This window comes from Eretmochelys imbricata, chromosome 2 (assembly GCF_965152235.1).
Source record: "Eretmochelys imbricata isolate rEreImb1 chromosome 2, rEreImb1.hap1, whole genome shotgun sequence".
NCBI lineage: Eukaryota > Metazoa > Chordata > Testudines > Cheloniidae > Eretmochelys > Eretmochelys imbricata.
Window position 1 is genome coordinate 177,500,860 of NC_135573.1, and position 15,738 is coordinate 177,516,597.

A 15,738-nucleotide genomic window follows, 5' to 3' on the forward strand; every position below is an offset into this window, starting at 1 on the left:
CACCTACCCCCACACTGAATGAGACAGGTTTTGCCACTTTGTTTTTAATGTTGTTCAAAATTCCACATAACTCTATTACTTCTCCATAAACAGTGCCATTGGAACTTCGGGAGATTTATTTTAAAGAACAGCATACCATCAGTCGTAAATTTTCAGGCATGCGTGAAGTACAATTCTAAACCACTACTTTAAAACATAATTTCCCCATATGAAAATGGGGATAATGACATTGACATCCTTTTGAGATCTGCTGATGAAAAAGCTCTAGATAACAGCTAGGTATGATTATTTTTTATTATTATTATTATTAAACCAATTCAGAATGGATTTTCATTGCAACAGCTAAAAGGTATATCTATGGGGCTACGAAATTCACCCCAAAGCACAAGGCCTATGCACCACTTAAGTCTTCAAAATAGGACTTAAGTAGCACTTAGGCACTGCGCTGGCCCTTTGCACATGAGAGAATGTGTGTTTGGGGAGCCCTTATGGAATAAAATATGAACCAAAAACTTTAGATGAAGAAAAATAAGAGCTAAAAGTTAGTATGTTTATTTTAATCAGGCAAGAGAATGACTGAGTCAGAATGAATTGTTAAAAGCCCGTGGTGAATACACAGAGCTGTTAGCAACAATGATTAAATGATTCTAATGATTACACTGCCTGAAGTACTGGTGAGGTGATGTGAACATCTGGGTTTCCAGTGTAGATCTTAACATAACCTTTTAATAAAATCCATCTTCATAATGGCCACTGAGGAATATTACTCCCATAATACAACTTGCATCCAATTATTCAGTGTAACACTTGTACATTCTGTCATTCACATATCATTGAAAAGTTTTATTCGAGTTCTATTTTGTTAAAGTTTAACCTTTTAAATATGTTTCCTTTAACTCAGTATTAACAACATTTGCCCCTTTGTAACAGTTATTACTTCCATGGAATTTAGCTGGCAAATTTTCAGCTCAGGAAGTTGTGTGCGCAACTTCTGCCATTGTAATGGAAGCAATGCTCTTCACTTCACAGGCACTGGATCAGAATGTAAGGAATGGTTACTTTCCCTACAGAAACTGTAGTTCTTTGAGATGTTGCATTCAGTGTAGATCCCACTGTAGGTGCGTATGTGCCTCACATGATTGGATTTTCTTTGAATAGCAGGGTCTCTCAAGGCCATGCATGCACCCTGTGCCTCCTCATACGCCCACACAAGGGCATTCCCCCATAATTCAAAGCCCATGGTGGCTGAAGACTCCAAAAAGGGGAACGGAGGGCGGGTTTGAGATCCACATCGACCATAACATCTTGAAGAAAAACAGTTACTGTATTTCTTTCTTCTTCAAGTACATGTTTGTGTGAACCTCCTGTAGGTAACTGGCAAGTAGTATCCCCTCTGAATGGTGGGAATGAGGAGTATAGCTGCATCAATCAAACAGTGATTGAAGCACTGTTCTCCTGAACTTGGCATCTGACCTGGCATCTAAGTCCAAGGGATAGTGCTTGACAAAAATCAGTGGGTTAGTCCACACCACTGCATTACAGATCTCTAATATTCCTGAAGTGGGGGGAGCCTGTTGCTCATGCTCTGGCAGAATGATGTTCAGTGGGACAGAAACACCAGTCAGATGATAACACATCAAGATACACCGTGCTATACATTTTGTTACTCTTTGCAAGGAAGTAGCTTGACTTTTAGAATCATAGAATCATAGAATATCAGGGTTGGAAGGGACCTCAGGAGGTCATCTAGTCCAACGCCCTGCTCAAAGCAGGACCAATCCCCAATTAAATCATCCCAGCCAGGGCTTTGTCTGAGTATAGCTATAAACAGACAAGGCAACACACTGAATGGTTTGGCCCTGTCACTATAATAAAGCAAAGTCCTGGATATATTTAATGTGTGTAATTTCTTTTTTCCTTGTGCTGACTGTGTCTCTGGGGAAAAGGAAAGTTGGGCAATTTGACTGGTTCTGATGAAAATCAGAGACCTCTTCAGGAACGAACTTTGGGTGGGGCTGCAGCACTACTCTGTCTTTCAGGCTATAAATGCCTGAAGCTCACTCACTCTCCTTGCTGAAGTGATAGTCACTAAGAAGACTGACTTCCGAGAAAGGTGATGAAAAGAACATTTTGAGAGTGGTTAGAAGACAGGCTCCATGAGCCTCAGGAGCACTAAATTGGGAAGGTGTGCCTTTTCCAATTTCGAGTCAATCACAGTACCTATGAACTCTATCATCTTGAATAGTGTGAGTGACAATTTTTTGTAGTTCACTAGGCCCAGATGGGTGAATAAGACTAGCGTACATTCCAGCTTGCCACCATTTCCCACTATAATCTGCCCTCAACAGCCAAGTATAATGAATGCCCTGCCTTCTCAGGAGGGCTGCCACCACTGCTAGGCATTTCATAAAAACCCTTGGTGTCATGAAGAGTCCAAATGGCAGTACCTTATACTGGTAATGATTTGATCTCATCATGAATATCAAGTATTTCCTGTAGGCCAGGTGGATGACTATATGAAGATATATATATTGTAAGTCAAATGACACAAACCAGTCTTCAGCCTGCAGAGATTCAATGAGGGAGGCAAGCACTGAATCTGCGGTGGTGTATATATTTGTTTGGTCTTCGCAGGTCTAGGATAGGATGAAGATCTCCTTTCATCTTCAGGAAAAAAAAAATATTAGGAGTGGAAGCCTCTTCCCTGTACTCCTGAGGAACATCCTAGATGAAGTGACAAGGCCACTTCTTTTTGTAAGAGTTTCTTGTAAGAAGGGTTTCTGAAGAGATAGGGAAAGGGATTAGGCAGGAAGAAGGTTGTGGAAATGACTGGAACATCCATGGGCAACTACATTCAAACCATCATTTGTTTGAGGAGATATCGGACCAAGCCTGATGGAAAGGGGCAAGGTAGCTACCAAAGATTGGCTCGCAACTGGATGACAGTCAAGCATGGATGACACAGGAAATAGATGATGTGTGTCTCCTTGAGCATGATGTCTCAATAATATCTTTGCTCCAGTTCCCATGCCAATGCTGTCCCCAGCGGGGATCTTGACAGTTTTGTTAAGGCATACCTTGGTCCCATAATTGGAGCAAGCTGAAGGTTGGTGCTGATGTCTTTACAAGTGCTGATGCCAGCAGTGTCAGCATACTTTGCACCACTCCTTTGGCACTGGATGTAGACACCTATCCTTAGAGGAGTGATGCCTCTTTTCCTCTCTCAGAGGCGGTGCCTTTCTATGCTCAGAGCCATTGCTGGTCTTCATTCAGCCCTTCCTCTTGGCATTGCCCCAAGATTGGGGTGGTGGTGCTGGCTCCAATGACACATGGTCAGTGCCAAGTGTTCTAGTTCTGGTACTGAAGTGGTTGCCAGCACTAGTGCTGAATGCCCTGGTGCCAAGGTGATCAGCATCAATGTGACCAGAAATCAATTTCAACTGTGTTTTCTTCCCTGACTTCCTTTTGCTGCTGGACCCTAACTAGACCAGCACCCTATGGGGTCATCCTCACAGACAACCCTTTTGGTTCCTTGGAGGTGCATGTCTCCTCTGGGTCTGATTTAGAATCCACCATGGAGGTTGGCACGAGGCACCTTGCCCCGTTTCACAGGGAGATTATTTCTGTTTAGATGGCTCTTTTAAGGAATCCAAATTTTAAAAATTAACAAAGGTATGATGGGTGAAGTATTTCTTCACAAACTAATCTAGAAGACAGGTTTCAGAGTAACAGCCGTGTTAGTCTGTATTCGCAAAAAGAAAAGGAGTACTTGTGGCACCTTAGAGACTAACCAATTTATTTGAGCATAAGCTTTCGTGAGCTACAGCTCACTTCATTGGATGCTGTAGCTCACGAAAGCTTATGCTCAAATAAATTGGTTAGTCTCTAAGGTGCCACAAGTACTCCTTTTCTTTTTAATCTAGAAGACGAGTTTAAACCTCCGAGAAAAATAGGAGGTGGGACACTCAGTGGGTTCCATCTCGCTGCCATGGGTGGTAAGAGGGAACTGAGGGACAGTTTCATCTGCTCTGTCCTTTACGCCCTCACACAGGAGCATGAGGTGACACGAGGTGCCTGAGCTGCCCCAATGAATACTGCTATTAAAAAAAATCCAATCTCATGGGCACGAGGCATATGTGCACCTACAGTAGGATCCAGACTGAAACATACGAGAAGGAGAACCTCACATACAGGTGATCTGTTCCACATACCGTATGTATTACATAACAAGAATGGAGCAACCAGATATGTTGTCACCATCATCGCCATTACATGAACTAAAACAGAATTAGTTTTCAGGGTGCCTTTCAGCATTTATTCCACCTCCTTGTTTCTTTTCAATTCTACCATCTGTTCCTTGCCAAACTAGCCCAATACAAGTCTTTGGGCAGCATGAGCTCTCCACTGCCTGTCTAATACAAGCTGTTTGTATTCGAGTGGCATCTAGAGGCCCCAACCAAGAACGAGGACTCACAGTGCAAGATGCTTTACATACACATAGTAAGACACACTCATGGCCCCAAAGAGCTTACAATTTAAATAGACATGACAGGCAAAGGTGGAGGAGAATAGGAATATTATCCCCATTTTACAGATGAGCAAATAAGGTAAAAGGGATTTTCCCACAATCACACAGGAAGTCTGTTGCATAAAAAGGAACTGAACCCAGGTTTCCTGAGCTGCAGTCCAATGCCTTAAACTCAAGGCAACCACTCCTCTCACCTGTTCTTCCCTCTCGCTTTCCCCAAAATGCCAAGTTTGTGCATTCACATTTGGATTTAGGATATTAGAGAGCAACCACATCTGAATAAATTGCTTATTAAATAGTGGAGGAAATAACTTTAAATAATGTCAACTTTCGTATACAAGTGTCAAAAGTCATTTATGAAATCCACACACAAGCCAATACATTTTCAATTTAACTAAGAGTTTCTGCTGAAATCATGTCTATGAGACAACAGGCCCCCTCTCCCATATTCTTGTTAGTTGCTTTTTCTGCTACACCACTTTTCTTGTTGCCACTCCAGGTGCACCAAATCATTACAGGTTTACATGGCTTCATACCCCTGCTCTCTGGCCAACTTTCAAACAGACACCTCCTTTTCTGTATTTTCAGAGGCTTTTGGTCTTCATAGTTCTCATTTCGTGACTGACATCTCCAACTGGCTGTCAAACCCTTTCTTACTGAACATCTATTTTTAATTCTGAGCCTCTATTTCCAAGTCAATATCTTCTCAAATTTCACTTCTCCCTATGGCAGGGAACTTACTTATAATTTATTATTGTAATTTTGAAAATGGTCATTTCATCCTTGTATTAATTCTGTACAGTCTATTGATTTTATTTAATAAGTACATACAAAATCCAGGCCTCTTAATGACTAGCACAGGCAAAATATTTGGGGCATTCCCAGGTTCTTGATGGTTGGGTTATTCCTTTTATTACACTTCAGTGATTAAGAGCACCTATGTTACCCAAATACCAGCCACCCCCCTCACTCGCTGAGAGAGTGGAGGAGAGCGCTCTTGAGATATGGCTGGAGAGCTGGGAATAGATACCTCTGGGACCTTAGCAAGCATGAGGAAGGGTGGTGCCCCATCTGCAACAACAGCCTCATGCGTAAGTAGAGCTTGGGCAGAGCTTGAGGGCCCTTAGTTCCCACCAATCACACTTGCACATTGCAAACTGGTAACTAGAGGGGTGGGGTTTTGCCTTCCTCTGAGCACACAGCAGATTTGGCTTGGGAAGGAGTATTACAATGCTGATACTTATTTGTCACAACCATAAAGCATGTGTCCAGTACAGGTTAACTGAGGTAGCAGAGAGGCATGGGCAGAAACCCCTGCTGTGCAGCGTAGGGAGGATTTCAATGTCACATGCAGAAAGAGGCATCCTTCACTTAAACCTTCATCCACTGCAGGAGGAAAAGGTGTGGAAGGGGAAGGAAATCTGCAGCTTTCCTGGTCTTGATCCCCAGATTTTGCAGGAGAGGGTCAGAGGTGATGTCCCCTTCATGTCTCCTCTACCTTTTACAGCCATTTGTTTGGGAACTGCTCTTCATTTATCCTGCCAGAGAGCTTGTGTAGGCAGGAGATGCCTGGCTGTTCCTTCCCTACTTCCGTTACGTTATAATTAATAAAAATCACACCCTTTGCATAGGATATTTTATTCACCACTTAATCTGTGGTGACTAAGCCACTGACAATTTATTCACACTCATGCCGATTACTTGATCTTTCAATGTTCCTTTTCACACATATTATGCATTTAAATACAAAGGGGACAGACACCTTAAAAATACTTTAGACAGATTAGTTAAATGCCTTCATTTTGTAATTTTGAATACGACATTTAAGGCCCTTAATTCTAGAATGCTCTTCTAGCTGTATACACTCCATATACACACCCACAAAGAACCAAGATCATTTTCTAGCTTGTTTCTAGAATCTATTATCTTATTATATGCTTATTCTAAATGCCAGGCTTTTGCCAATATTGTCCTGTTGTGGGAGAACACTCTGCTTCAAAAGACTTGCATTGCTGACTCATTCTTCCCTCTTAAATCAAAGCTTATATTTCATTTTTCCAGCTACCAGCTTCCTTAATTCTTTTTATTTCTACAGGCCATTTTATTAAAGTACAGCACAAAACTTCAGTGCACCGGAAAAGCTCTTCACTAAATTTACAATAAAGTTAAGTACCTCCGGCCCTGTGATATGCATAAGACCAGAAACAGCCGCTGCAACAGAGTCATAACCTGCTCGCTGAAACGCTGGACCAGTCTGACCATAACCTAAAAACAGAAAGAACTATTTAAAATGCAATCCATTACACATACCAAGAAGATACAGTTTACTACTTTGGGAAGGAAAGAATGCATAAAGTAAAATTTCTCATCAGTTTCTACACATGTGTTGTCTAGGTTATGCAAACAAGAAACAAATACTGCAGTCTTATATTTACACATACTGCCCTTCTTTAGACTAAATGGTGGTTTCTATTCCAGGAGGTTAATAATGTGCTCACTGGGTCAATGTGTCTCTGGATGTCTTGACGGAAAGAATTTTAACTATATGGTGAAATCCTGGCCCCACTTAATTCAATGACAACGCTCCCATGCTATTCACTATGGGCCTAATTCTTCCATCCTTACTTCAAAGTGGTACTTTACTCCAACTGATGTCACTGAGTGACTCTCAGAATAAGATACTGTTTGATGTGATTAAGAGTGGCAAAACTGACCCCTTAGTAAGAAAACCTACCGTTTATTATCACAATGAGTTTTTGATGAAAAACAACAATTTTTCCTCAACTCTATAAATAATTATAAATCATTAGAGAACACTTCGGTATTACTTCTCTTTAGAAACAGCAGAGAAGACACACTGTGCTTTCCTCCTTGGCTCTACTTACCCCACAACTTCTCCTCTTAGCAACAGTTACAGAATCTTCCACTATACCTCATACCGGCCTGCTGCACACCAACTGTCCATTGGACCCTGCTGCTGTGCACTAAACATTCTAGTGCACTTTTGATCTACTCCAGTTTCAAAGCAATGTAGATCAAAGTGCACCAGGGAACATTCAGCATAAGGCAGCATGGTCCACACAGACAGTCGGTGAGCAGCAGGCTAGTTCGAGGTAAAATTGACTATCTGTTCATCTAAACAAGCTCTTAAAGAGATAGCCTTTGGATGTGCTATCTTTACTTACCCTTTCCTTCTTTTAGAACAGACGTCACTATAGTGTCAGACTTTAGAAAGGAAGCCTTTATTATAGGCAGGGCTGGAAGCCCTGCCTATTATTAAGGTTGCCTAACACTCCACTATAAGACTTTGTTTTCATTTTACCATAAATTGTGATTACATCCTATTGTTAGAACATAATACAATGAGATATTTGTGTTGCTGCAAGAGAAATACTTCCTTTAAATGTCTACAATTATGCCTTTTACATCTACATTTCTAGGTGCCAGGCCAAGGTCTTCACAAACTGAATCTGTAGACAGTCCCTTTATAGTTCTATCCATAAAAAAATCACACAAACAAGCCCCAACCAACATCGTTATAGAGGTACAAAAACTGGGGGTAGACCAAAATGAATTTTCCCTTCCACAAATACAGAGGGAAGATCCCAGACTAATCTCTGTGGCAGCCTAAATTGCCACTGATGGCATTAGGACTTAGAATCATAGAATATCAGGGCTGGAAGAGACCTCAGGAGGTCATCTAGTCCAATCCCCTGCTCAAAGCGGGACCAATCCCCAACTAAATCATCCCAGCAAGGGCTTTGTCAAGCCTGACCCTAAAAATATCTAAGGAAGGAGATTCCACCACCTCCCTAGGTAATCCATTCCAGTGTTTCACCACCCTCCTAGTGAAAAAGTTTTCCCTAATATCCAACCTAAACCTCCCCCACTGCAACTTGAGACCATTACTCCTTGTTCTGTCATCTGCTACCACTGAGAACAGTCTAGATCCATCCTCTTTGGAACCCCCTTTCAGGTAGTTGAAAACAGCTATCAAATCCCCCCTCATTCTTCTCTTCCACAGACTTAACAATCCCTGTTCCCTCAGCCTCTCCTCACAAGTCATGTGTTCCAGTCCCCTAATCATTTTTGTTGCCCTCCGCTGGACTCTTTCCAATTTTTCCACATCCTTCTTGTAGTGTGGGGCCCAAAACTGGACACAGTACTCCAGATGAGGCCTCACCAATGTTGAATAGAGGGGAACGATCACGTCCCTCGATCCGCTGGCAATGCCCCTACATATACATCACAAAATGCCATTGGCCTTTTTGGCAACAACAGCACACTGTTGACTCATATCCAGCTTCTCATCCACTGTAACCCCTACGTCTTTTTCTGCAGAACTGCTGCCGAGCCATTCGGTCCCTAGTCTGTAGCGGTGCATGGGATTCTTCCATGCTAAGTGCAGGACTCTGCACTTGTACTTGTTGAACTTCTATAAGCTCCCTCACAACCAGCTTCTTCCAGATACATTAGCTCCTTTGCTGAGCTGCTGCTATGTCCTCTAGCCATAAAGAAGCAAGTCAGTAGCAGCAAAGCAGCCTGGTCTAGAGAATCACATTGGGGGTTCCTCTGTTCCAATTCCATCTCTAGCACCAATTCCATTTGTGGCCTTAATCAAGTCACAACCTTTCTATCTTAGTTTCCACATCAGTAAAACAGCATTAGATAACCTTTTCAAAGACCTACAAACATGCTAAAATTCATCAGAATGTACGCAAAATTCATTTCATTTGAATTGTGCCTTGAAAAAAAAATGTAATGTTTGTATCTATGCACAGATGCCTGCAAAAGCAGTTTTCCTGAAGCAGCAGACTAGCAGGACATAAAAAGTTGGGAAGCTCACTCGCTCTCTCAACCTCTCCCCTCAACAAAAAAAAAAAAAAGCCACCACTTTTATTTAAGAAAAATCATCATTTACTTTCTGGACATGAGGACACACAAATTTTCACAAATCAACCCAAAAATGCTCCAACAGGCTCCAACGATATGTGCTGTTATCTCCTGAACAGTAGCACCAAAATCATTCCAATGTGTTTGGGTCCACTTCAAAAACAAAAGAAAAACACTCAAAACAACTCTAAGTGACTCGACAGTGAAACATACTGAAAATAAGTGAGAAATTATGAAGAACAAGAAGCACTGACCTCAGTTATTAACAGAGAACAGACATCTCAACGTGTCTATTCATACAAATGTTTTCACAAACAGGAAACATCTGAAAATTAAACATTTAGGATGTAGAAAAAAACAACCATAAAAACTCCTTACAATGCTATTCTGATGAGGACAAGTACCCAACCCCTCAAATTACTCATTCTGTACTTTTAAAGGTGACCAGCAAAGTTTTTTTGAACTTTTCTAAGAGCCTTCATATGTTAGAATATATATATTTTGAAGTTCTCCCAATAATTTTTTTAAACCTATCATTTGATTTCAAAACATTGCTCATTATTATGTGCCAGGTGCAAGGTTAAAACCAGCTGGTGCAATGCAAAGTTGAACTAGTAGAAAGATATTATAATAAAAAAGGGATGTGAGTACAGAATTATATTTTGGACTTGGATTCTGAACTGGTAAAAACAGTATGAGGCCAAAATCCACTTTTGGTGGAGGTGGTTTACCTAGTCACAGGAAATCTGGGGTTTGAAACCGCCTGGAAAAGAGGTGGCTATCCACCTTAAGAGTTAAGGGATGAATTGTAAGGTTAAAAGATCTAGTCGTCCCTCCCTAGACAGACAAGAGACAAAAGGATACATGTTTTTGTGCAAGTTAACTGCACAGATCACAAACAAATGAGGATTTAGCCATGAGCCTGAACAAATGTGCATATGTCTGAGTTTGTGCCTATACAGGAAATTTTGTTTTTTAAAATGTGTAGGGCTGATTTTTCAAAGTCGGGGCACACATCTGAGCAGACCTCATAGCATATGCATGCAAGTAATAAATGTGTTGTGAATAAAAATAGATGTTTACCACGCACATAATCAGTTTGGCCTTGTGTTTGCACAAATACCCAATGCGCATTTCCACTCATAAATTCAACACACATACACACACACACACATATGTATGCACGTAATTGCACGTGCTTATCTCTGAAAATAGGTTCCATGCTAATATTACATACAGTCTTGAATGGGCAAAGTTTAGACACGTTACATTTGTTCTAGGCATTTAACAAATCACTAAGTTTGTTTTTATTTTGTCCATGTGTATTGTTTCGGGGGGTTTTGGGGGAGGAGGGAGGATTTTTTTAAAAATTAAATGTCATGATTTAGGGAATTCTCAGATTTACATAAATTTAAAAAATAATTGTCAGATGTGCAATTGCTGAAGGATTTATTTCTCTGCTGATTTTGCTTTAAAACCATGGGAGTCCTTAGAGTCCTGTCAAGTGGAATTTCTAAATAAATGGGGGAGGGATGTTCCACAATTCCAAATCTCCACCCCACAGGTTACAGCTATAGGGCCTGATCCTCTGAGGCACTGCACGTCCTCCATTCTCACTTCCCAAAGGAAGTTCAGCGCCTTTCAGGACACTGGCATTATAGGCCATATTTGTTTCATTCACACACTTCAAAGCAGTCAGTCACATCATCAACGTGGCGACAAGAAAGTAACACAGAGAAGCAGCAACCACTGCCAGTCTAGTCCCCAAGTACTGTCCCACAGTTGTCACTGTCAAAGCATTATTTAATATGATTTGTACAATACATACCAACTGTCTTACGCCGCACTGAACACAACCTCTGAACGCGCACTGGAGAACAGCTCGTATATTCAACACAGCCATTTATGTCAGTGCTGGCCACAATTTCCTCTCCCCAAGCTACAGCTGCCACTGTCCTGATTCATGCTGACAAGCCGTCCCCCATCCACTGAGGAGCCCTGTTACTAATTTATGGTCCTTCCTCTCTCAGGAGTAGGAAAAGAGACATGGTATGAAACAAGTATCGAAGAACAAGTTTACTAGTCTGCTGGCGTCAAATGCGGGCCGGCATCCATCTTGCACCATATGCAGAATGCTTAAAAAGTCTGGCACAGCTTAAATCCTGCCTCAGCTGGGGATAAACTAGATAACTTCTTGAAGTCCTTTCCAACCCTACACTTCTATGATTCTACATACACAGTGAACTCCATGGTATTACTCCAGCAATCCCAGCTCCCTGCAGATGTGATGTGCCAAACTCAGGTGGAGAAAGCCATAGATCTTTACTGGCTACAATTAGCACTCTGTTTTTCAGAAAGTCCTGCACAATTACGTTTATGCAGCAGGCAAAGCAGAGTATATGACTAAACTGCTTATCACATGCAACATTCCCATCATCTCCAGGACATGAACCCAGGTGAGAGAGGACACAGACAACTATCCATCTTTCTCTTTTGTTTTATGCAAACAACTGCATGCAGTATGAGAGTGTTCAAACCCACATATGCCTACTGTACCATGCGCAGGATGCTGCTGTTCCTGGGTCTGATTTTCTTCAAGTTCTGAGGAGCCATTATGCTGAAAGTGACATATGATAGGAGGATGAGATGAAGATGAGGCTAATATGAAATAATAAAGCAGCTCACAGTCACAGTTGACAGTATTCCAGACATTACTAATACTAGAAGCTTAGGGGTGTGTACAGGACCAGTATTACATTACAGAGCAACAAGAGAGAATGCAGGTGTCAAAGAAAATTCCCCTAGCCAAACTGAAAGATAACAATTATGTCAGGATAAAACTAGTTCACTTCCCACTAGCTGGAGGAATTATTGCAGAAGCAACTGTATGAGACAGCCTTTGTCCAGGACTAGGTTTCAATCAGATGTAACAAAAGTGAATTTATATCTGAGAAAGTTTCACCTGTAGAATGCACGATGACAGACACTAGGACTGACAGACACTAGGACTGAAAGAAAGTATTTCTTCTCCCAGATTTTTCCAACTGAGTTAGTACAGAGAATTCTTTCCCAGGTATCTGCCTGGTGGCTCTTGCCCACATGTTCAGGGTCTAACTGATCCCCGTATTTGGGGTCGGAAAGGAATTTTTCCCCGTTGGCAAAGGTGGTGGGGGGTTTTCACCTTCCTCAGCAGCATGGAGCACAGGACACTTGCAGGTATAAACTAGTGTAAATGGTAGAGTCTCTGTAACTTGAAGTCTTTAAACCATGATTTGAGGACTTCAGTAACTCAGCCAGAGGTTAGGGGTCTATTACAGGAGTGAGTGATGTTCTGTGGCCTGCAATGTGCAGGAAGTCAGACTAGATGATCACGGTGGTCCCTTCTGACCTTAAAGTCTAGGAGTTGGATCCCAGAACTCAATCAAAATACAGCAGCTCTTGTCTGAAAAACCACACGTAAACTAATTCTGCCTAGCTGGGGTGGCATTCCTGCTCATATGAGATGGGGTCAACCAGTCAGGGACACAGGAGAAATCCCATCTGACCTATCTTAATGAAAGGTGCTCATCTTGAAACATCACAAGCAATAATAGGATAACAACATTTGCAAATATAAGAGCAAAAAAGTTTTGCAAAACAAATTACTATTAAGAGTCCACAGTCACAAAATGTTCTAACTATTGCCACACACGTCAAATCCCAAAACTGCTTGAGGACTTTTGTCACTCAAGACAGACTTTTTTTTTTTTTTAAACACAATTCTGTTAATGAAGTAAAGGAATCCTTGAGGGTATCCAAAAAGGTAAAATTATGACTAACAAGACAAAATATTAGGAAGGGAAAAAATTAGGCTGAAAAAAATCGAGAAACACTTCATAACGGTGAACGTTATTAGAACTACAGAGTAGCGTCACAGGTGAAGTTGTCAAAGGTCTGATGTTTGAGATATTTAGAAGTAACTACACAAGAAGCCAGAAAATACTTTCTACACTAGAGAACACTCCTGCACTGGTACGGTGAAGAAGTTGTGTATGTCTTTTCCATCTCTAGATTTATAATGCCACGTTAGCCATGAAATAGTTTTTCCTTTTGCACCAAATAAAAGTGCTATTTTTTGCTAGACTTATAACAGACTCACTCATTATAAATGTTAAGAAAGCTGACAAACCAAATGAAGATGTTTGCCCCCTAAAAAACCCCCATGTTTTCATCTGTGGATCTTGTACTGTTCCTGGATAGGTAGTGCAACCGTATTTAGAGACTCTTTGTTTCCTTATTTAAGGGTTCCCGATGGTAAGATGACAGAATTCCTTACAGATGTATAAAAAACAGTACTCTTTGCCTACGAGTTGTATGTAAGCACCAAGGGCAAACAGATACCAGTAAAGTAAAATGTTTTGCAGCACTGTCATTTAAAGGGACACCAACTTAAAAATCATGTCTGCTGAAGTTTATTCTCAACTTACTATTGTTACAAATAACATCTACAAATATGATAAAGCGATTACTGAAAACATACTTTCCATGATTTTTCACTTTTGTTTTGTTTCATGCCTTTCACAACTCTGTGTTTTGTCAAGTTTCACTGTTTCCCAAGCAGGGTCAGTCATTTAAACACTGTTTGAGCCTTTAAAAAAAAAAATGACTTGCTTTCAAATTGATGTCCCTTTAATTAATTGCCAGAGGAAACTCTAAATAGGACATTCCTCTAAAAATGAATGTTAGTATTTCTTATTGTCAGCCAAAATATTGTCCAAAATATTAATATGCTATACAAAACCAAAACCACCATTTCTGCACTTCTTCACAATCCACTAGCAAGATAAACTTTTATAAGATTAAATATAAAACACATTGTATTGGGGGGAGGGAGGAAGCAAAATGGAGACATGCTGTCAACAAAGACCAATTCCCTGTAGTTAGATTCCCACATGACAAATGACAGAACGTCAGTCTGTATAGGATATTCTGAGCAAAACACAGAAAATGTGTTCAACACAGGCATTTCTACAAATAGGAACTAAGTATCGTCACAAATTCAATCCAGATAGATGGATATCCCTACTGAATAACAAATTAATGAGAAACACCTTTAGACTTGTTCTACTGCCAAAAGAAAACATTCAATTAAATACAGCCTACATCTTTATTTAATAAAGATTAATGAAACAAGCAGAAGAACACAAGCAATTCTCTATTATGAGAAAAGCCAAAATGTAAGAGACACATTATATGAATCTTTGTAATGTCAGAGCGGCCAGATATGTTAGCAGAAAGAATAATTACTTTCGGAAAATGCCTGCCATGTGTTGGTCAAAAGAAAAGGAAGTACAGCTTCCTGGGTCGGCATGCTTAAAGCAGATCAGAACCGATATGAAAAAGGTGAAGCCAGAGCAAATTGTCAGGAGAGATGAAAGAGCAAAAAGTAAACCTGTGACAGCAAATATAAAACTCTGACTGACAATCTTGCAAATAAAACTCACTTCATTTCATCTCCCAACTGGTAATTCTGGATATGTATACAGTACATCCCCTATCTATATCCATCTGCCATTTGTAGTCTTAGATTGTAAACTCTTTGGGGCAGGGACTGTTGTTTTTTGTTCTGTGTTTGTACAGTGCTTAGCACAATGGGGCCCTAGTCCATGACTAGGGTTCCTAGTCACTACAGTAATACAAAAAAATAATATTAATACAGCAATTACTTTATTCCTTCTATACATGTTAACTGAAATGCTATAAGTCCCTGTTATAAATAGCACTCCTTTGTGTTATACATCTATATGTAAAGATAAAATAATATGAGTAAACGGCATTCAAGAATACAATTATAATTTTACTGTGTTTTAGCTACCTAAAGGCTCAAGAGAGATTTTTCAAAGGGACATATGCCAGTTAAGCACTCAAAGTCCACGGACTTTTAACGGGCTTGAGGCACTCAGTGTCGTTAGGCTCCTTTGAAAACCCCAACCTCAGTTCTGGGCTTGAACCAAAGCCATTAAAGACAATAGGAATATTTCCATTGATTTCAATATGCTTTTAATCAGACCTTATAGCCTTCCAAATCATGAATTTTGGCTACTCAGCAGGCCTGCTATAATTGCAAAGAGATTTCTAGGACAACAGAAGAAGATTTTTTCCTGCATAGTCTAGGGTGCAATGATCTACAAGGATAAGAGAGCGTATGCTAATATTACCCCTTATCCCTCAGTCAGTATGCATTTTAATCAGCTACATATTGAACCTCAGTCTGGGAAGCTGCTTGTATCTTGACTTGGAGTAGCTCTACTACATGACCTTAGAAAAATAGTGAGATT

The 15,738-nt window shown here is 40.5% G+C and overlaps 1 protein-coding gene across 5 annotated transcripts in view; it reads right to left on the reverse strand.

Annotated features, from left to right (window-relative positions):
* Nucleotides 1-15,738, reverse strand: part of SUGCT (succinyl-CoA:glutarate-CoA transferase) — a 479,841-nt gene that overhangs the window by 412,305 nt on the left and 51,798 nt on the right. For all 5 annotated transcript variants that reach the window (XM_077811004.1, XM_077811002.1, XM_077811003.1 and 2 more), the window contains exon 7: nucleotides 6,702-6,793. In XM_077811004.1, the coding sequence (XP_077667130.1) occupies nucleotides 6,702-6,793 (92 nt within the window). The remainder of the gene's footprint in view (nucleotides 1-6,701; nucleotides 6,794-15,738) is intronic.